Source organism: Anomaloglossus baeobatrachus, chromosome 2 (genome assembly GCF_048569485.1).
Source record: "Anomaloglossus baeobatrachus isolate aAnoBae1 chromosome 2, aAnoBae1.hap1, whole genome shotgun sequence".
Classification (NCBI taxonomy): Eukaryota; Metazoa; Chordata; class Amphibia; order Anura; family Aromobatidae; genus Anomaloglossus; species Anomaloglossus baeobatrachus.
Genome location: NC_134354.1, coordinates 367,542,134 through 367,566,086, shown reverse-complemented (window position 1 = coordinate 367,566,086; position 23,953 = coordinate 367,542,134). Strand labels below are relative to the sequence as shown.

General features: G+C 45.3%; 1 protein-coding gene across 1 annotated transcript in view; it reads right to left on the bottom strand.

The window, feature by feature from the left end:
* LOC142291476 (protein argonaute-3) overlaps positions 1-23,733 on the bottom strand; it is a 169,381-nt gene extending 145,648 nt beyond the window's left edge. The window contains exon 1 of the mRNA XM_075336030.1: positions 22,962-23,733. Within this exon, the coding sequence (XP_075192145.1) occupies positions 22,962-22,980 (19 nt within the window). The 5' untranslated portion in view covers positions 22,981-23,733. The remainder of the gene's footprint in view (positions 1-22,961) is intronic.
* Positions 23,734-23,953: the final 220 nt, after the last annotated feature.

Sequence of the window (23,953 nt, the reverse complement as noted above, 5' to 3'; positions counted from 1 at the left end):
GCTGCACTCGGATCTGATCTTGCGTAGCACTCTGGGCAAGAGCGCCAGAGGCGGAAACACGTATGGGAGCTGAAACTGCGACCAATCTTGAACCAAGGCGTCTGCCGCCAGAGCTCTTTGATCGCGCGACCTCGCCATGAATGCCGGGACCTTGTTGTTGTGCCGAGACGCCATTAGATCGACGTCCGGCACTCCCCAGCGGCGACAGATTTCCTGAAACACGTCCGGGTGAAGGGACCATTCCCCTGCGTCCATGCCCTGGCGACTGAGGAAGTCTGCTTCCCAGTTTTCTACGCCTGGAATGTGAACCGCGGATATGGTGGATGCTCTGTCCTCCACCCACATTATAATGCGCCGGACTTCTTGGAAAGCTTGCCGACTGCGCGTCCCTCCTTGGTGGTTGATGTATGCCACCGCTGTGGAGTTGTCCGATTGGATTCGGATCTGCTTTCCTTCCAGCCACTGTTGGAAGGCCAGTAGAGCAAGATACACTGCTCTGATCTCCAGAACATTGATCTGAAGGGTGGACTCCTGCGGAGTCCACGTCCCCTGAGCCCTGTGGTGGAGAAATACTGCTCCCCACCCTGACAGACTCGCATCTGTCGTGACTACTGCCCAGGATGGGGGCAGGAAGGATCTTCCCTGAGACAATGATGTGGGAAGGAGCCACCATTGTAGAGAGTCTTTGGCCGTCTGGGAAAGCGAGACTTTCCTGTCCAGGGACGTTGACTTCCCGTCCCATTGGCGGAGAATGTCCCATTGAAGTGGGCGCAGATGAAACTGCGCAAAGGGAACTGCTTCCATGGCTGCCACCATCTTCCCTAGGAAATGCATGAGGCGCCGCAAGGGATGCAACTGGTCCTGCAGAAGAGATTGCACCCCTGTCTGTAGTGACCGCTGCTTGTCCAGCGGAAGCTTCACTATCGCTGCTAGAGTATGAAACTCCATGCCAAGATACGTTAGTGACTGAGTCGGTGATAGGATCGACTTTGGAAAGTTGATGATCCATCCGAAAGACTGTAGAGTCTCCAGCGTAGCATTCAGGCTGTGCTGACATGCCTCCTGAGAGGGAGCTTTGACCAATAAGTCGTCTAGGTAAGGGATCACCGAGTGTCCCTGAGAGTGCAAAACTGCTACCACCGCCGCCATGACCTTGGTGAAGACCCGTGGGGCTGTCGCCAGACCAAATGGCAGAGCTACGAACTGAAAATGGTCGTCTCCTATCACAAAACGTAGAAAACGTTGATGTTCTGTAGCAATTGGCACGTGGAGATAAGCATCTTTGATGTCTATTGAGGCAAGGAAGTCTCCTCTGGACATTGAGGCAATGACAGAGCGGAGGGTTTCCATCCGGAACCTCCTGGCGTGCACATGTTTGTTGAGCCGTTTTAGGTCCAGAACAGGACGGAACGAGCCGTCCTTTTTTGGAACCACAAAGAGATTGGAGTAAAATCCTTGCCCTTGTTCCTGAGGAGGGACTGGGATAATCACTCCTTCCGCTCTTAGGGAGCCCACCGCCTGCAGCAGAGCATCTGCTCGGTCTGGACGTGGGGAGGTTCTGTAGAACCGAGCTGGAGGACGAGAATTGAACTCGATTCTGTACCCGCGAGACAAAATGTCCGTCACCCACCGGTCTTTGACCTGTGACATCCAAATGCCGGAAAAGCGGGAGAGCCTGCCCCCGACCGGCGATGCGGAGGGGGGGGGCTGGAAGTCATGAGGTAGCCGCTTTGGAAGCGGTACCTCCATTTGCTTTCTTGGGGCGTGTGTGAGTCCGCCACGAATCTGAGTTTCTTTGCGTCCTCTGAGTCCCTTTGGACGAGGTAAACGGTGTCTTGCCCGAACCTCGAAAGGACTGAAACCTCTGCTGCCACTTTTTCTGCTGAGGTTTGGATGTTCTGGGTTGTGGTAAAGAGGAGTCTTTACCCTTGGACTGCTTAATGATGTCAGCCAATGGCTCGCCAAACAGTCTATCTCTAGACAAAGGCAAACTGGTTAAACATTTTTTGGAACCAGCATCTGCTTTCCAGTCCTTTAACCACAAGGCTCTGCGCAAAACTACCGAATTGGCGGACGCCATTGAGGTGCGACTGGTAGATTCTAGGACCGCATTGATAGCGTAAGACGCAAACGCCGACATCTGCGAGGTAAGGTGCGCCACTTGCGGCACTGCTGGATGCATGATAGCATCCACTTTTGCTAAGCCAGCTGAAATAGCCTGGAGTGCCCATACGGCTGCGAATGCCGGAGCAAACGACGCGCCGATAGCTTCATAGACAGATTTTAACCAAAGGTCCATCTGTCTGTCATTGGCATCTTTAAGTGAAGCGCCATCCTCCACTGCAACTATGGATCTAGCTGCAAGTTTGGAAATCGGGGGGTCTACCTTTGGACACTGTGTCCAGCGCTTGACCACCTCAGGGGGGAAAGGGAAACGCGTATCTTTAGATCGTTTAGAGAAACGCCTTTCTGGGTGAGCGTCGTGCTTCTGGATTGATTCTCTGAAGTCAGAGTGATCTAACAAAGCACTCAATTTACGCTTGGGATAAAGGAAACGAAACTTTTCCTGCTCCGCAGCCGCCTCTTCTGCTGAAGGGGCTGGGGGAGAAATATCCAACAGCCTATTGATGGCTGAGATAAGGTCGTTTACCATGGCATCCCCATCCGGGGTATCCAGGTTGAGAGGGGTTCCAGGAGTGGATTCCTGATCACTCTCATCCGACACATCACAGGGAGACTGATTGCGCTGAGACCCTGAGCAGTGTGAAGACGTCGAGGGTCTTTCCCAGCGAGCTCGCTTAGGGTGGCTGGGGCCATCATCTGAGTCATAATCCTCGGCCTGTGAAGCCGGGGACCCCCCTGTGGGCTGGATACATTCCAAGTAAGGGGGACCTGAGGACAGAGGCCTCGCCGTGCCCAGAGACTGAGCCCCATGCATAGATTGCAAGGTTTCAAGGATTTTTGCCATAGATACAGACATATTATCTGCAAAAACTGCAAAGTCCGTCCCTGTCACCGGGGCAGAACTTACAAGCGTCTCAGCCTGGGTCACTACCTCTCCTGACTCCGGCTGGCGAAGCAGCACCGGGTCGGAGCATTGCACACAATGGGGGTCATCGGAGCCTACTGGTAGATTAGCCCCACATGCAGCACACGCAGTATACACAGCCCTTTTTGCCTTGGCCGCCTTGCGTTTTGAGGATGACATGTTGCTGCTTCCACAGAGTGATCTGGGATATGCAGCCAGAAGCGCACCTCACAGTGCAAGAAATACAATATCTATATATATGTACCCAGTACACTGACACACAGTGAGGCACTAGAGGGACCAGCACAGAAAAATCGCTTACCGCCCGCTTAAAAAGCGGGTGTGTGGTCGCCAGATAGCCCCTAGTCCAGGTCTCCCAGAGCCTTGCGTCCTTCCTCCAGCCAGGCATGCATGTAATGGCTGCCGGCGTCTCTAGAGAGGAAGGGGGGCGGGCCCTGGGCGTTCCTGGCCAAGAGCGGGAAGCCTGCTTCCCTCTGTGCATAGTGTGAGGGCTGGAGCATGTAAATCAGGCTCCAGCCCTCGTCGCTGCTAACGAACAGCGTCTCTCCCCTACCCTGAATGACAGGGTGGGGGCGGGAACGAAACGGAGCTGCCGGCGTCCTAGGCCCAAAAAGCCGGGGACTAAATTTATAACCGCCGCCGCCGTAAAAGCGCGGACGGCGGATCCCCGGCGCACCACAAGTCACAGCAGCGCCGCCCGGTCCAGAGGGGGTCGGCGCTGCGTTCCCAAACACAAACAATCCCCCAGTAATCTGTAGGGACACCAACTCCACGTTGCGGTCCCCGGCGCACTACAACACCCAGCCAGCCCGGAGTGTGTCTGTGCCTGCCGGGGACACAGAGTACCTGTATGATGCAGGGCCTGTCCCTGATCGTACTCCTGCTCCGTCTCCATCAGGTTCTAATGGGTCTGTGGATGGAGCCCGGCATCAGAGCTGAGAGGCCGGCAGGATCCCACTTCCACAGAGCCCTACAAGGGGATGTGGAAGGAAAACAGCATGTCAGGCTCCAGCCCTGTACCAGCAATAGGTACCTCAACCTTACAACACCATCCAGGGGTGAGAAGGGAGCATGCTGGGGACACTATATGTGTCCTCTTTTCTTCCATCCGAAATAGTCAGCAGCTACTGCTGACTAAAATCTGTGGAGCTATGCATGGAATGTCTGACCTCCTTCGCACACAAAGCTAAAACTGGAGAACCCGTGATACCACGGGGGGGGTATAGCCAGAGGGGGAGGGGCCTTGCACTTTTAATGTAGTGCTTTGTGTGGCCTCCAGAGGGCAGTAGCTATACCCCAATCGTCTGGGTCTCCCAATAGAGCGCTGAAGAAATATGGTAATCCCTCACCAGATACACAACATGTGAACTTTTCTCTTTTATTATTTAGTTTTAGTTCATCAGACAACTCCTTACAATTTTCTTCAGTAAGATTGGACTTGTCATTATCTTAGGATAAAGTGTTTCAGATGGTAAACACAGTTTTTAGCTCTCCTTGATTACCTACTTCACTGAAATTCGGTGTTGTCATAGGCTCACAATATAAGAGCCTCTGTAATGCCAGCTACCATGAGAAGTACCACGTAATAGAACAGTCAGGAGATAAGGAATAGGGCAACTGAGGGGCTTAAGTTCTTCAGGAGTTTCCAGAACCATCCATGAACCTCTTACATCATGTGGGTTTATTTACATAGGAATGGCAGAAAGTTTACACCCTACCCTTAGGATAGACCATCACTGTCTGATCATTAGGGCCCAACACCCTGCACCCTGCACCCTTCAGATCAGCTGTGCTCGGTCCCGGAGGCAGCTGGAAATGCTTAGTTCCTGAGCTGACCTGTCCTTAGATAGCGGCCGCGACCGGGTACGGCAGATCCACTTCCCTTTCAAATCAATAGAAGGTGGATGTGCTGAACCAGGTCGTGATAAGAAAATGGGAACGGAGCATTTCTGGCCACCTGCTACTGAGAACGGCTGATTGTCGGGCGTGCAGAGTGTCGGACCCCAGCCAAACACTGATGACCTATCCGTAGTAAAATAGTGGATAACCTCTTTAATTTACTATTGGAAATATAGTCCAATGTCCAGATATAAGACACACCTAGCTATGTACTCTATAGCTCCCCCTAATGTTCTTTTGATTCACTCTCAGGCCGTCCACAAAGCGTCCAATGACAGTAGTCACACATTCACAGGAGCGCTGTTCCACTACCTAGATGTTCTTGTACATGGCAGTGGAGGGATTCTGATTAATTTTTAGGCTAAACAATAATCAGTGCACTAGAAGGAGATTCTTCACATCTGAGCTGGACAATCAAATGAACTCAAAGGGGCACGCACTATAAAGCATGTTGACAAAAATATTATTTTAGCTATTCCAACTTAAATCATTTTTATGTTTTGTACAATCTGACTAAAGATTAGTCAATCTCTTGTGCCATATGTAGAGCAAAATTGTTTGGTAGAAAAGGTGAAGGGAAATAAAAAGGCCAGTATTCGCACACTGTCTATTGTGCTGATGTAAAGGGGAAGTGCAGTCACTGAATTAAAGAAAAAATAAAATTCTCGCTAATACTACATCACTACAGATCAAAAGTTTAGGGTCACTTAGATATTTCCTTATTTTTTAAAGAAAAGCACATTTTTTTCAATGAAGCTAACATTAAATTAAACAGAAATACACTCTATGCATTGTTAATGTGGTAAATGACTATTCTAGCTTCAAACGTCTGGTTTTTAATGCAATATCTACATAGGTGTATAGAGACCCATTTCCAACAATCACCACTCCAGTGTTCTAATGGTACATTGTGTAAGTGTGTTAGAAGGCTAATGGATGTTTAGAAATCGCTTGAAAACCCCTTGTGCAAGTATGTTAGCATGGCTGAAAACAGTTTTGCTGATTAGAGAAGCTATAAAACGGACCTTCCTTTGAGCTAGTTGAGAATATGGGGCATTACATTTGTTGGTTCCATTAAACTCTCAAAATGACCAGAAAAAGAGAACTTTCATGTGAAACTCGACAGTCTATTCTTGTTCTTAGAAATGAAGGATATTCCATGTGAAAAATTGCCAAGAAACTGAAGATTTCCTACAACGATGTGTACTACTCCCTTCAGGGTCAAGCACAAACAGGCTCTAACTAGAGTAGAAAGAGAAATAGGAGGCCCCGCTGCACAACTGAGCAACAAGACAAGTACATTAGAGTCTCTAGTTTGAGAAATCGACGCCTCCCAGGTCCTCAACTGGCAGCTTCATTAAATAGTACCCGCAAAACACCAGTGTTAATGTCTACAGTGAAGAGGCGACTCCGGGATGCTGGTCTTCAGGGCAGAGTGGCAAAGAAAAGGACATATCTGAGACTGGCTAATAAAAGGAAAAGATTAATATGGGCAAAAGAACACAGACATTGGACAGAGGAAGATTGGAAAAAAGTGTTATAGACAGACGAATCGAAGTTTGAGGTGTTTGGATCACACAGAACATTTGTGAGACACAGAACTACTGAAAAGATGCTGGAAGAGTGCCTGATGCCATCTGTCCAGCATGGTGGAGGTAATGTGATGGTGTGGGGTTGCTTTGGTGCTGGTAAAGTGGGAGATTTGTACAAGGTAAAAGGGATTTTGAATAAGGAAGGCTATCATTCCATTTGGCAACGCCATGCCATACCCTGTGGACAGCGCTTGATTGGAGCCAATTTCATCCTACAACAGGACAATGACCCAAAGCACACCTCCAAATTATGCATGAACTATTTAGGGAAGAAGCAGGAAGCTGGTATTCTATCTGTAATGGAGTGGCCAGCCCAGTCACCAGAACTCAACCCTACTGAGCTGTTGTGGGATCAGCTTGTCCGTATGGTATGCAAAAAGTGCCCATCATGCTGATCCAACTTGTGGGAGGGGCTTCTGGAAGCATGGGGTGAAATATCTCCAGATTACCTCCGCAAATTAACAGCTAGAATGCCAAAGGTCTGCAAAGCTGGAATTGCTGCAAAGGAGCACTCTGTGCCGAAAGCAAAGTTTGAAGGAGAAAATTATTATTTCAAGTAAAAATCATTATTTCTAACCTCGTCAATGTCTGGACTATATTTTATATTCATTATGCAACTCATTTGATAAATAAAATATGAGTTTTCATGGAAAAGACAAAATGGTCTGGGTGTATTTATTTATGTTATGTAAATGCATGTGTTTTGAGCTTAAAGGTAAATTTTGAAATTGGGTTTATTTCCCTGCAGAATCAACTGTATTCTGTGGTAATAAATCCACTGAGAGGAGCTCAGAAAAGACAGATAAGAGCTGTGAGCCTCCTGCTAAAATCACTGAGTTTGCACTGTCAGTGTAAGGCTGGAGTAACACGATCGTATGAAAAAAAATGGTCCCATTCTCTTCCAGGACAGTAGTACGAGTGGTATCCGTGTGGTAGTCCACATATACTGCGAGTGCTATGCGAGTGGGTGATTTTTTTTTTTCACTTGTCATCCGTGTGCCGTCAGTGTGCCGTCAGTGTGCAATCCGTTTTTTCTCAGCAACTATGTTATTTACAGGACCATTTACAGTGTTCTGTGCTACATGATAGAAATGTATCCATAAAAACAGACATCACTAGGATGGTCCATGTGCCGTCCGTTTTTTTCTCGCACCCATTGACTTGCATTGGCGAATGTCAGATGATTTCGGCATCCAATCACAGCATGTTGCGACTTTTCTCATCCTGAATCTGGATGAAAAAAAAAAAAAAAAAGCTGACCAACCGCTCTGCCTCATTCAATAACATTAGTCCAAGTGCAATGTGAGATTTTTTTCACATTGCACTCGTGCAAGTCATATGCTCGTGTGAGCATACCCTTACAAGAAAAGCTTGCAACACTTATCAGTCTTCTTCTGAGCTCTTCTCAGTGGATTTATGACCACAGAATACATGAAAGTTGAATGTGGAGGGAAACAAGGAGCCTAAAACGGTATATAAATGTTTAGCCCAAAATGCATGCACTTGGGTAAAAACTCACCAAAGACAGCCAACCACTGTTGCATTTGACAACGCTGTGGGAGGGATTGGCAGCAATGGTCCTCCCAACACATAACTAGGAGTACAGAGACCAGCAGGACACCCGGGCAGCGTTGGAAATAGAGTATTGGAATTGGTAAAGTTAGTACGGATTCTTTATTACGCAGTGACTGGATAGCCCCTTTACCTCTTTTCATTTGCCGTATGATTTTTAACAAACATGCAGCTCATAGAATACAATACTTCAATTAATTTTTGTTAAGAGATAAGTCAATACTTTTCTAGATGTATATATCTAGGTCATAATTCTATCTATAACATCCACTGGACAGACTTGTAGGTAAAGAGGCAAACATATGATTTTAGAGAAAGCTACATGGTACTGTCCCGTCAGAGTAAGCAATTCCCTAAAGAGGGGCCCCTGATTTTCATGTACCTATTTAAAGATCCAGTGTTAGGACACATAGCTGAAAAATGAGCTCATCTGCGGGGGTCTTAGTGCATTTTAGGCAGACTGGAATTTCCTCTGAATAGACCTTAGCCGACTGTATAATATTCATTGTATAGGGTTTTTTCCACCCACGTCTGTGGAAGTGTGCTGCAGCTTATACACAGAAACACTGTCTTCATCATTATATGACCGGCAGGAATCTTCCACGTTCTCATTGACTGTAAACACCCACATAAACACTAAAGTGCTACTCATGTAGCATTGACAAAAAAAAAAAAAAAAAAACTTTCTATAGTTAAAACAGAACTTTAAAAGGAATCTGTGACCCCCCAAAACGTAACTTGCCCCCTATTAAATTTACAGATGCGGTGTAGATTTTGTTTATTTGCACAGAAATCAGTTTTATTTAGTATGCAATTGAGATCTCCTTAGGCTACTTTCACACATCAGTTTTTTGCCGTCAGGCACAATCCGGTTTGTGCCTGACGCAACGAATCCGTCGCAGATTGTAGTAAAACTGATGCGACGGATCCGGTAAAAAACAGATCCGTTGTAGCAGTTTGTACCGAGAATCTAGCTGTGGCCGCGGGTAACTTGAATGATGTCAACGCTGACAGCGCGACCCACTTCAGTTACTCCATGGAGCGGCGATGTTCTAAGGCCGCTTCTGTCAGCTTCCGATGTAGCAGAGCTGGATGCATCGTGGGACCTCGTGTGCATTATGTCGAACTTGGAGGGGTATTTGGGGATTAATAAAGTGGTGAAAGAGGGTGTTTTTTGTCTTTTATTTCAAATAAACACAAACACTGAAAAATCCTTTATTTACTTTCACTACAGTTTAGTGATGGGGGGGGGGTCTCAAAGCCACCTGCCATCACTAAGCTAGGACTTAGTGGCAGCTATGGGCTGCTGCCATTAACTCCTTAAAAACGTCATATTTTGGCAAGATAAAGTTTTGTCGCCTTGTCATATAATGCACCCAATCCTAGTTTACATCCTCACCGGTGCTCACTAAATGACCCAGCACCCCAGACCTTCACTTGAACTGCAACTTGACCTCTGACAACATGCCAAAAATCCACCCTGCGACCAAAGCCTTGATTATCAAGAGGCTGAAGACCAGATCCACTGCAAAGGTGGCTGGCACCTTTAATGTGTCTCCGCGTCAAGTACAAAGAATTAAAAAAAAAAAAAAAAAAGATTTGAAGAGACTGGAGATGTTTTTGACAAGCCCAGGTCTGGCAGACCCCGCAAGACAACTGCTCTGGAGGAATGTTTGTTGGTTAGAAAATCCAAAGCCAGACCCTCCTCCACTGCAGCAGAGCTCCAAAAGGCCTGGTCACCTCAAGTCCCTGTGTCAACTAGAACAGTTTGTAGGATTCTGTCTCTAAATGACTTCCATGGTCAAATCAGTGCCTAGAAGCCAGCACTAAACAAAAGGCAATTAAAAAAACGTGTGGCATTTGCCAAGTCCCACAGCCTGCTAAACAGATGAACGGACGCTGGAAAAGTGGCAGAAGGTGGATTTCTCTTTTGAATCTTCAGTTGAATTACACCACAGCTGCCGCAAACACTGCAGGAGACCTGCTGAAGCCCGTATGGATCCAGAAAACAGTTAAGATTGGTGGTGTAAAGATCATGGTCTGGGGTTACATTCAGTATGGGGGTGTGCAAAACATTTGCAAGGTGGAAGGCAATATCAATAGCCTAAAATATCAAGAAGTATTAGCTACCTCTTACATTCTTAATCATAAAGGGGTCAAATTCTGCAGCAGGATGGTGCTCCATCTCATACATCCATCTCTATAACAAAGTTCCTCCTGGCAAAGAAGATCAAGGTGCTCAAGGACTGGCCAGCCCAGTCACCAGACATGAACATCATTGAGCATGTTTGGGGTAGGATGAAAGAGGAAGCTTGGAAGACAAAACCAAAGAATCTAGATGAACTCTGGAGGTCATATAAGACTGCATTCCTTGCTATTCCTGATGACTTCATCAATAAATTGTAAGAATCATTGTTGAACCACATAGATGCAGTCCTTCAAGCTCACGGAAGTCACACAAAAGTTTAAATATGGCTCTAATAGTGCCACAACTTCATTCACCAATGTTATGCCACATATCTTTGTATTAGAAGTTAATTATTTGTTTGAGTTTCACAATTTCTGTGGGCGACAAAACTATTGTCTTGCCAAAATCTGACCTTTCTGTGTTCATTAAATGATCAATATTTCAGCTTTGCAGCAACTTTATTTTCATAACCTAAACCAAATTTGGGAGGGTTTCAGCTTTCAAAAGAGTAATTTATGAAACCAATGGATGAATTTAAAGTCAGGTTCTAAGGTTTTATTTACATAACATGGATAAGCGACAGAACTTCTGTCAGGGAGTGTAAGGACTTTAAAATGAGCTTTAGGAGTGACAGACTCCCTTTAAGAACCAAGGTATATGCAGGCCACTAACTAGTAACAGGCAATGATATATACATTTTCCAGGATAAAAATAACATATCCATAAGGTCAAAAATTATTAAGAAGTCATTATTTAATCTTGATTTTCTCATCTTTGCTATAAACAGAACAAAAAAAAAAAAAAAACTAAGTAACAAATAATAATGAGGTTATTAATGGTTGTAAGAAATGTTCTGCCAAGCTGAATCCACTTCTGCACACAAATCAACAAGATCCGCTCCTGGTAGCTCCTTTTGCAATTATCAGCCAATGACGTCCCAGATGTGCTTGTGATTGTCAAGAGTCGCTGCACATTTAAACCACACAGGCTGATTTCCTAAGTGTCCCAGAAGCAGTTTTTCAATGTAAAAACACCAGGTCGCATGTTGCTCGTGCTACAGTGAACAGCCTGCATGAGCCGAACATGCTCGCTTTTTATTTCCTCAGATGACACTTTGGCATTCTCTCAAGCAACTTCATCAGGTAGTCACGTTGAATGACTTCCAATGGACAGGTACACTACAGTTCAAAGGTTTGGGGTCACTCAGACAATTTTGTCTTTTCCATGAAAAAAAAAAACAAAAACAAACAACTACTATTTATCAAAGGAGTTGCATAATGAATAGAAAATATAGTCCAGACATTGACTAGGTTAGAAATAATGATTTTTTACTTGAAATCATTGTCTCCTTCAAACTTTGCTTTCGGCACAGAGTGCTCCTTTGCAGCAATTCCAGCTTTGCAGACCTTTGGCATTCTAGCTGTTAATTTGCGGAGGAAATCTGGAGATATTTCACCCCATTCTTCCCCCCTCCCACAAGTTGGATTGGCTTGATGGTCATTTTTGCGTACCATATGGTCAACCTGCTCCCACAACAGCTCAATAGGGTTGAGTTCTGGTGACTGGGCTGGCCACTCCATTACAGATAGAATACCAGCTGTCTGCTTCTTCCTAAATAGTTCATGCATAATTTGGAGGTGTGCTTTGGGTCATTGTCCTGTTGTAGGATGAAATTTGCTCCAATCAAGCGCTGTCCTCAGGGTATGGCATGGCATTGCAAAATAGAGTGATAGCCTTCCTTATTCAAAATCCCTTTTACCTTGTACAAATCTCCCACTTTACCAGCACCAAAGCAACCCCAGACCATCACATTACCTCCACCATGCTTGACAGATGGCGTCAGGAACTCTTCCAGCATCTTTTCAGTTGTTCTGCATCTCACAAATGTTGTGGGATCCAAACACCTAGAACTTCGATTTGTCTGTCCATAACACTTTTTTACAATCTTCCTCTGTCCAATGTCTGCGTTCTTTTGCCCATATTAATCTTTTCCTTTTATTAGCCAGTCTCAGGTATGGCTTTTTCATTGCCACTCTGCCCTGAAGGCCAGCATCTCCGAGTCACCTCTTCACTGTAGACGTTGACACTGGTGTTTTGCGGGTCCTATTTAATGAAGCTGCCAGTTGAGGACCTGTGAGACGTCGATTACTCAAACTAAAGACTCTAATGTACTTGTCTTGTTGCTCAGTTGTGCAGCGCGGCCTCCCACTTCTCTTTCTACTCTGGTTAGAGCTTTTTTGTGGTCTCCTCTGAAGGGAGTAGTGCACACCGTTGTAGGAAATTTCAGTTTCTTGGCAATTTCTCGCATGAAATACCCTTCATTTCTAAGAACAAGAATAGACTGTTGAGTTTCACATGAAAGTTCTCTTTTTCTGTCCATTTTGAGAGTTTAATGGAACTAATGTAATGCTCCAGATTTTCAACTAGCTCAAAGGAAGGTCAGTTTTATAGCTTGTCTAATCAGCAAAACGGTTTTAAGCTGTACTAACATACTTGCACAAGGGTTTTCAAGGGATTTCTAAACATCCATTAGCCTTCTAACACAGTTAGCAAACACAATGTACCATTAGAACACTGGAGTGGTGATTGTTAGAAATGGGCCTCTATACACCTATGTAGATATTGCTTGCTTTAAAAAACAGATGTTTGAAGCTAGAATAGTCATTTACCACATTAACAATGTATAGAGTGTATTTCTGTTTAATTTAATGTTAGCTTCATTGAAAAAATGTGTTTTTCTTTGAAAAATAAGGGAATATTTGTATAGCCCTCTCCCAGCCCAAAAAAAAAAAAGCGATAGTGAATAAGGCCAGCAGTAATAGAAAAAAAATCATGATTCATCAGCAACCCTCCCAATTAAGTATGCAATGTACAGCAACTGTATTTAAATATTAACCAATCCCTGTCTTCCCCGGTTTCCAGCTCCTCCTCGTCTTTTTTTAAGCCGACGTTACCTGAGACTAGCCGACTACACATACACACATATAACTGAATAGGATAACTGAAGTGAGCACTAATATATATATTCTGAGTGCAAGCCAAAAAATACATACTATATAAGGATAAGGCTGCACATCAAACTTAGATAATGGTATAATGCCTCAAGCATATGGAAAAATATTGAAAAATACAATGAAAAATGCTACTTGCTAACTTGAACATGTGAATAATGAATTGCATACCTGCCATGAATATTAGGAAAAAGGAGATATTTAGCAATCGCATTGATCAATGTAACTGAGCCCCAAAACCTCGTCAAGGTATATCTCTATATTGGGGTCCCTAGCTCTGTGACGCTAACTGTGTTTCGGCCATGTTTTTTCCATCTCCTATATAAGACAGTCCTTGGTTACCGCTCTCCACCCACAGCAGTTTTTAATTGCAATGAGATGACACACAGTTAGGGTCACAGAGCTAGGGACCCCAATATAGAGATATACCTTGACGAGGTTTTGGGGCTCAGTTACATTGATCAATGCAATTGCTAAATATCTCCTTTTTCCTAATATTCATGGCAGGTATGCAATTCATTATTCACATGTTCAAGTTAGCAAGTAGCATTTTTCATTGTATTTTTTAACATTTTTCCATATGCTTGAGGCATTATACCATTATCTAAGTTTGATGTGCAGCCTTATCCTTATATATTACACATACACACATACATAATATATATATATATATATATATATATATATATATATAGTGTAGCACTGTACCATGAAGCTGCCTTATCTAACATTACATGCCATTTTCCCATGAAGCAATAAGTATTTGTGACATATCCACAAGTGGTGTTTCCGCACAGCTCTCCGGCCCTGGAAGCGCAGTGCCCCTCCTCCCACCCCACATACAGTACACTTCCCTATCCCTTTGAAAGGCACACTGAACTTTCCCTGATCCTGGCCTCAAATGCCTCCTGCACAGAGAAGCGAGTCAGTGAACCCGAATGAACCACATGCACTGAAGCCAAGGCATACAGGAGCACACGCAGGATCTAGGGAACCATGGGGTCCCCAATGTGATGACTGGGGCTCAGTAATCTCCATTGTAATCAACAAGGCCTCAGAATTCTTAATATTTATTCACTTATACAGTCCCATTAATTCCAGATCACTTTATAAAAAATTGTTGAAAAGAACTGAAGTCCTCAGTGGTGGATACCTTTTAATGGCTAACTGAAAAGATGGTAAATCACTTTATATACATCAGACAATCGTTCTTCTGTTGCAGATTTGAGTATTCACATATAGATGAAAGTGATTCTCATCCTTAGATTTACCGCTTTACAGCACACACCTCCCACAATACAGTCTAATAATACCTATTAAAGGAAAGTAAACGTCCCCAGAATAAAATACTAATAATACAAAAAGTCTGCTGCCAATTGTTCACTCCTACATGTGCAATGTCTCGTACCAATATGACATACAATCTTCATATAGTAATGGTCACCAACAGTTAACAAAAAGCCCCCTTACCAGTTCAGTCACCCATCTGGGACCTCCGCTGAGTAAGCGACGTGACTCATGTGTAGCCATTCATCGGTGAATCATGTTCCTTTTGTGTGAATATGATTGGTGAATCTTGTGTGCAAGACATATGGGAACGCTGACCATAGAGGGACATTTTCAGAATGGGGTTACTATGCGGTGTCACTTACATAAGGAGCCAGCACCCTGCCTTTGGAGTAGGTGGCACAGACTGGTTTAGCACACCTGCCGGCCCACCAGCGGATTGTCTATCACTGTAATGGCTCATGTACAGTCATATTTTCCATACACTTGACTGCTACTAAAAGTACAGCACAGGTAAGTAAGAAAAGGTTGGAGGAGGTGCAGTATTTGTCCAAACACCAGGGCACCTATATACAGCCGATTAGTGGGGCTTACCGAGAGTCAGACCCCACTAAGCCAACACTGACAGCCTACTCTAATGACAGGTCAGCACTTATAACCCTTTCATGGGAACCTATCAGTAGACTCGTGCTGCGCAAACCACGGGCAGAATGAATTGCAGCCAACTGTATTATTCACTAAAACGCTCCAGTGTTTCAGAGATGGCATACTTTGACGATCTGGGCACAGCCGAAGACCTGACTAGTTCACCAGCACAACTGACCAGCTCTTCTTAGTGCCGCAGCAGGTGATTGACAAGTCCCTTAGGCTGGGTTCACACATAGCGACAGCGACGTCGCTATTATGTCACTATTTTCTGTGACGTAACAGCGACCTTGTAAGTCGCTGTTATGATCGCTGCTTAGCTGTCAAACACAGCGACGCAGCAGCGATCATAACGTCGCTACATGTGCAGAGAGCAGGGAGCCGCGCACACTGCTTAGCGCTGGCTCCCTGCTCTCCTAGCTACAGTACACATCGGGTTAATTAACCCGATGTGTACTGCAGCTACATGTGCAGAGAGCAGGGAGCCGCGCACACTGCTTAGCGCTGGCTCCTTGCTACAGTACACATCGGGTTAATTAACCCAATGTGTACTGCAGCTACATGTGCAGAGAGCCGGAGCCGGCAGCACTGGCAGCGTGAGAGCGGCGGAGGCTGGTAACGAAGGTAAATATCGGGTAACCACCTTGGTTACCCGATGTTTACCCTGGTTACAGCTTACTGCAGGCTGTCAGACGCCGGCTCCTGCTCCCTGCTCGCTTCATTTCGTCGCTCTCTCGCTGTCACACACAGCGATCTGTGCGTTACAGCGGGAGAGCGACAATAAAAAAAACGAACCAGGGCTGTGTGCAACGAGCAGCGATCTCACAGCAGAGACCAAATCGCTGCTCAGTGTCACACACAGCGAGATCGCTAATGAGGTCACTGTTGCGTCACAAAAACCGTGACTGAGCAGCGATCTCGCTGTGTGTGAAGCACCCCTTACATGTAGACTTGTCAATCACCTGCTGCAAAGCTAAGAGGAGCCAGCTGGGGAGACGACGGACTAGTCTGGACTCCGGCTATTGTACCTTCAAACTATATTATCTCTGAACACCGGAACACGTTCTACTGAATAATTCACGTAGCTGCAGGTCCTTTTGGGCAGCATGAACCACTGGACAGATTTGGGGGGGGAGGGGGAGCTGTATTTACGGAATTCATTTTGATTCTGATCTCTGAAAATATAAAATTATTTATTGACGAAAAAAAATTACAATTTGGGGAATTTAAAATTTTTCTTCGATAAATAAATAATTGTAAATTTTCAGACAAACTTTTAGGTAAGGAGCATTACCAAATACTCTTATGTTTTTAATCTCTTTATTTTTAACTGGTGAAAAGTAATGTGATTATAATTTTAATGTTGTGGGGTTTCTGTAGTATATTTCTTAAAACTTTTTTTTACTTTACATTATACTTCAGCCTCCATAGCGGACCTAAACCTACAGTCATTTGATTGCTTGTACCATATACCACAAAAATGCAGAGTATAGGACTAATGACGGTCAATGAGTTATTAAGAAACTGGATGTCACACTAGGTGCGGGGACGTACCAAGCGAACGGCGGAAGGGAAACCCTGTGTTTAAGAAAGGGGAAGATGGTGACCCCTGACCAAACCTACCGCTGGCCACTGGCTTCCTTCACCATCCTAGATAGGTTTCACACCTATGCACAGAGCAGGATACCTTTTCCTGACTAAGGCTATGTGCGCACGTTGCGTACAGTCACTGCAGATATTTCTGCAGCGATCTGAAGAGCACATGTGTGCTTTAGATCGCTGCAGAAATGTCCGTAGTGAGCGCCGATTCCATGCGCTCTGCCTGCAGCTCCTGCCATAGACAGAGCAGGAGCTGCCGGCAAAGCGCAGGAAAGAAGTGACATGTCACTTCTTTTTACGCAGCGCTTCGGCAATAGCCGAAGCGCTGCGCTCTTAAACGCCACGTGCGCACGGCCCCTGCACAATCTCCATAGACTGTGCAGGGGACGCAGGACGCATGCAGTTACGCTGCGCTACAAAGCGCAGCGTAACTGCATGTATTTACGCAACGTGCGCACATACCCTTACTCTGATCTGGGCCCCAGGTAGGGAAAGGATGGGATGAGCACTTAGTCAACCCCACTAAGTACTAAAGAACACAAAGGGAATACACACAGGGGAAAGTATACAAATAACTTATCTCCAGATGACTCAGGGAGAGGAACTGCATCAACAACACAGTTTCTCCAGATGAATACAAGCAGACTGCTTGCACTGAAGACCTGTAAAGGCTTTTTAAACCTAATACAAGCAAAGAGCAATGGGGAATGAGAGTATTTAAAGACACAAAAGGAAAATCTGATTATTAACAGCTGAAAGGTGAGGAAATCCACAGGGTTCCAAAGGGAAAGGGATTAACTCCAAGCAGGGAAAAAGGGAAAGTCAGGGAGCAGCTTGTGTAACCAAACCCTGCGACCTTCTCCAGCCGGACACCACAGAACTGTCTGTTAAGCATGACACACCCATGACATTGGATTATCTTGTTAAAATTGAAAAAAGCAAGCACCAAACAACACGACTTCACAGAATAACAATTCTTGTAATGTACTGTGTGTTTAAAATAAAGTTCACAAAATGTAAGGGAACCATGCATACTTTTTTTTTTTTTAACGACCCATGTGTCCCTTCTGTAAAACTCAGGACATGTCCATTTCTGATTCTTCTTTGCACATCCAACATGGCCATACAATGTGTACAACTGACAGCTGCTGCATTGCCACCTGCCAGTTTTAAAGGGAATCTGTCAGCAGGTTTTTGCTATGTTAGCTGAAGCCAACATGCAGAATGTTGAGGCAGGCCTGTCCTTTTGTTTATTTGCTATGCTTGTTTTAGCAGCCAGACCATTATCATTGGGGTGGCCAGCTCACTAGGGCCATGTTGTCCAACATGCCCCCTGCGCGATTGGCACCTCACAGTCAATGCACAATCAGTAAACTCAATTCTGAGATAATGTCAGAATGGCTTCACCCAGTAATCTAAGTTAAATATGATTAGTTTCAGACTCTCTTGCCTACATCATGCTGCTCTCAGAGGAAGTAACAAAAACCTGTGGACAAATTCCCTTTACGTCGCATTGACTGTTACTAAGGGGTTAAAATATTCTGCATAAGTAATAAGTAGAGACAAATAACTCTGCCCAAACTGTTAGACTCACCAATATACATGGCACTTAAGTTGGATACTTGGGGCATAAGTAAATGCCCATTCCTTATAAACCCACATAGGCAAGGAGTGAAGACAAATCCATAAACACTGTCTCAGTCCCTAACAGAAAAGGATGTTAACACCTGGCAGGACTACAAGGCTCTTAGCTGATAACAGTAAATCCCAGCAAGTCAGTATTTCCTTAAACAATTAATTTCACACGGATTAAGGAAACTTTTTTCAATCGGTTTTGGTTGTTTTTTTCTATAATTCTGTCCAGCATGAAAAGCTAGGAAACTTTGCAAACCACTTTATTAGGGAATTTGTCTTCATTCCTGTAAAACCATTTCATATAGGTGTCTTTGAAAGCCCTACTTTTCCCCAGTCTATATACCTGCCTTCAGCTGCATTGAAATTAGAAGGTACTCATTTGGAGTACAGATGATGGCAGTGAAAGGGTCAGCACACATCACCTACAGGTGTTCTGCTTATCAAAAGCATGTGCAGCACATTAATCCCCAGAGTTAGTGAGACACCGGTGCTGACCCATTCACTGCCATCATCAGTACTCCAAGTGAGTACATCCTGATATCAATTCAGGCAACTAGATTGGGCAAAGTGGGGGTTTTGAAGCCCTTTACATGCAATTTGTTTACTGCAATGAAGACAAATCCCCTAATAAACGTGATTTGCAAAGTGTCATACCTTTCCATGCAGTACAAAATTATTCAAAATAAATGAAACGCTTTGTTACTCATAAGTCTCAGTAGAGTCAACATTTTTTCCGCAAATCCAAGGCAACTCTGTGCCACTGTGGACCCCGGCCTAAACGTATCCTTTAACATAATAGGAGAGCTACATAATATCATTGAGCCTCCCAATACACACACACATGCTCAGGTCTCAGCACAACACCTTCTATCCTAGGACCACTACAGGGCTACAGAGCACATTAGATTTTCATCATCAGGGCCTGCCAACAGCAATCTAACTTGTATGGAAAGTTTCAGTTCCATCTATAAACTTCTTATTTAGCAAGACATTCTGACACTGAAGCCAAGGTCCTGATGATAAAACTGCATACACTTGGTTTAGTTATTATATACCTCACCATGGAGCATGAACATTAACAGATTCAGGCTGGGACTACAAGGCGACTTGTAGTCCCCAACATAGGATCACAGAGCCGTGCTACCACTTTGCAATTAATAAGTGATCATGACAGCAGAATTGTAACTGGCAGCATGGCACAAGTGATCTCAAAGGGGTTGTCCGTCACTTTTTATTTCCATCAGACGCCCCAGCATGGCCTAAAATTTAAATGAAGAAAATATTAAATCATAATATATGTATATATACTATATACATATAATAATATTACAAAATACCTCCAATTAGATATGTAATACAATTCACTTGATATAGCCATGTCTCTTATCTCATTTGCAGGGCATTGCAGCTTAGGTATCCATGGTTACAACCATGAGCAACTGTCACTATACGAGTGGACGTAGTCAAGGATAGCTAAGCTACAATGCCGTGCACATGAGGTAAGAGACATGGCTATATCAGGAGAACTATACTGCATTTCTAACTGGAGGTATTGGCTAATATTATTGTGTATACTACATGTTGGGATAGGACTACGCCTTGACATATCGGGGAGGCTTCTTTCTCCTTCCGCCAGTGGCCTCCTGTCAGTGAGTTGTGGGTCACTCTTCTCTGTGACCTGCTTCCCTGCTCGATATCTCACACAGGCACCAGCATCGGATGCGGCCCATGCAAAGTTAGATCTTGATAATGTTGCGATAGCCGAACTAGCGCATACACTGCCCCCTGAGAATGACGGTGCCAGAGCAAGATCTGAAATCTGGGTATGGGCATCAGGTCACAAAGAAGTGTGATCTGTCACTGACATGAGGCCAAAAGGGAAGAGGGAGATGGTGACCACTGAGCAAACCTACCGCTGGGCCCTGGCTTCCCTCACCACTCTAGATAGGTTCCACACCTATGCGCTGAGCCGGATACCTGACCCTGAAATAGGCCCTAGGTGGTATGGAATATATGGGATGAGTGCTTAGTAGTCAACCCCACTAAGCTCTATAAAATAAAAAAAAAAAATAGAAAGGGGAAAGTATACAAATAAGGCTGGTTTCACACTACGTTTATTTAACATCCGTCCTTAACGTTATTTTAGCGGAAATACGGATCCTGCTTTTACAGCAAATAACGTATGCAAACGCATGTGTTATTTTGCAGGATCCTGCACTGGATGTTTAGGGGCGGGCATTGGAGTCATGTGATCGGGAGTGAGGGAAACTAGACTGGGAGCCGGCTTCTGACAGCTGCAGACACTGGTAACCAAGGTAAACATCGGCCTTGGATACCCGATATTTATCTTGGTTACGAGTGTCTGCAGCTGCTACGAGCAGGGCTGCCTGCACACGTAACCAACTTAAACATCGGGTAACTAAGAGAAGTGGTTACCCGATATTTACCTTGGTTACGAGTGTCCGCAGCTCTCAGGTGGGAGAGAGAGGAAGGGGGAGGAAGGGGGAAAGACATAGATAGAGAGAGAGAGGGTGAGGGAGGGAGGAGGAGAGAGAGACAGATCACGAGAGACTGGTTCTGGGCATGCTCAGTACTTTCTGGGCATGCTCAGTACAAAAGCAGGATCCTGTCTATCAGCATGCCAGTGTTCACCTGCGTTCGCGTGCTGTTTAGTCAGGATCCGGTGACTTGCAGTATTTTGACGCAGCTCAAAAACGCTACAAGTAGCGTTTTTGAAACATGTTAAAAAACTGCAAGTCACCGGATCCGCACTATAACGCACGCAAACGCAGGTGAACGCATGTTAACGCGAGTCCATTGCAAATGCATTGAAATGAAAACGCATTTGCACTGGATCCGTACTTCCGCTAAAATAACGTTTTCAACGGATGTTAAAAAGACGTAGTGTGAAACCAGCCTAACATTTCTTCAGATGACTCAGGGAGAGGAGCTGCAACAACAACAAAGTTTCTCCAGATGTATACAAGCAGACTGCTTGCACTGAAGACTTTTTAAGGGTATTAGACCTATTACCAGCACAGAGTAAGGATGAGGGTATTTAAAGACACAAAGGGAGGTGCTAATGATTAACAGCTGAAAAGGTGAGGAACTCCACAGGGTCCTAAAGAGAAGGGGATAAACCCCAAGCAGGGATAAATGGAAAGTCAGAGAGCAGCTTGTGTAGCCAAACGCTGCGACCTTCTACAGCCAGACACTACAGGACTGTCTGTCAAGGGTGACACACTTGTGACAGTAGGCAGGCTTTCAGCTCAAGACAGGCAAGCCATAGGATAAATGGCAAAAGCAACAAATTATGGGTATAGTCATAAGGAAGATCCAATACACATACTACTGCAGATTACTTATAAAGATGAATTGCCCACTAATGAAGACTGGCTGTAAAGTTACAGAGCACGAGCACGCGGACACCTCCTGGGCAATTTAAACTGATGTGGGCACCAAAAGTAGTTTTAACTTGTTGTGGGTAATGAGGTCAGCAAGACTACGCTTTTCTACAAGTCTTGTGTGAAAGGACAGGTATGTTTTAGAACTTTTATTCTTTAGAACCGTCTATGTTTGCTGCAGATCAAACCTATAGGATATCATAACAAAACTTAAAATAATGTAATGAAATACTTTCAACACACACTTGCTGGAACATATTAGGGCTGCGCGGTGAGAAGGGCAGCAATGCTGCGCCAACCCCATGGAAAGGACTGACTCTGCCTAAGGTTTCAGGACTTTTTCCATTGCATTACAACATAAAGAGATTTGATTCCCGGTTATGGAGCAGGGTCTATCACTGACCATCTTCACTTTACAAGTCAGTAAGGTCTATTGCTGATGTCTCTACTGTCCAGGTGGGAGCGAGCTTATGATGGTCGCTCCATTCAGCACAGGGCACACTGGCACAGACAGTCCGTGACTACTTAGATACATCCCGCACAGGTACCGCAGACTACATTGGGCAGAACTGCTGGAATTATGGGCTGTGAATGAAAGGCTCTGTGCAGCCATATTTCCAGATGACTGACAAGCATTTGTGTACTATACTCCCCTTGTCACTATCCGAGGCGTCCATCCCACCACACTGAGTGACATCCAATGCAACTAGATGGCAGTAATACAAAGCACTGAGTGACAAGCGGGTACATCAAAAACCCAACATCAGAGCCACCCCTCCAAACTGACAGACGGGACAATCAGAACGATTAACCCTCATCAGGCTGCGTACGCCATACCCCTCATCAGGCTGCGTACGCCATACCCCTCATCAGGCTGCGTACGCCATACCCCTCATCAGGCTGCGTACACCATTTAAGAGGATCAGTGCGATTGTCACAACAAGAGACAATACTGACTGAACTTTCCGCAATGATCCTTCCAAATGTCCTTTCCAGCTGAATGCCAGGCACAGTATACATGATGGTGTGTATATCCCCCAGTAGTAAGGTGCTCTGCTGAGCTGGAAGCCTCATTATTACCTGCGGTTCCGATTTCCATTCATGGAGGTCAGTGGCTGGCAGTCCTGAATTTGAGGATCCCGATGTGGGCTTGGGTAAGGGGGCTGAAGATTCTCTGCACTTGTTGCTGGTTTCTTGTTCTGCTGATAACACTTGGGCACCACTACCCCCGATGCCAGGCTTCTTAGCACCCTACTTGGAATGGCACTCCTAATCCAACAGACAGGCACTGGAAAAACTGCTTGCTGATTGGCTGCACAGTGAATTCTGGCTGAGCTCTCTCCTGTGATTGGCTCGTGTTCAGCCTGGAGAAGAGACTTCTCACACCTGTACTTTCAGATGGCAGGTGAAAAGGAGCAGCAGTTGGCTGCAGGGAGGGCGTGGCGACGAGCAGGTCTAGCAACTGACTGGCCGTTGCCTTAGAGATGGCTGAGTCACCTCTTGGTCCTCATCTCTGTCACAGAGAAACGCTGGCCACTGATTGGCTGTCCTCAGTTCACGCCCCCGGCTCTTCTCTTGCACACTCTCTCCCGATAGGTAGTTCACTTTACCTGTGTTCTACTCCGAGTCAGGATGAGAAGCGAGCTGTGATTGGTTGGCATCCCCCACCACCACCTGAGCGGAGTAAGGACAGCCCGACTGTGATTGGTCGTCACTTGGTCCGCTGGTAGAGGCTGATGGGAGCGCTGAAGTGATTGGCCAAGGAGCCGCTCAACTTCCACGTCAGCCTTGTTTATTCCCTGCTCAGTCGGTGATGGAGCAGTGGCCGCCGGCAGCGCCTGGTCCTCCAGCTTCCTTCACTAATGAGGAGGAGTTAGAAGGCTCCCTCCACTAACCCCCTCCCCTAGACGCCGGACATGACGTCAACAAGCGCTTCACTGCCAGGAAGACTCCTAGCAGTACTACAGCGTACCGCACACGTCACTTCCGTTTACAGAATGTTCCGTACGTCAGGGTCAGGCGCATTCTGGAATACAGGAAAGAAACGGCGAGGAGCACACGTGTGCGCGCTC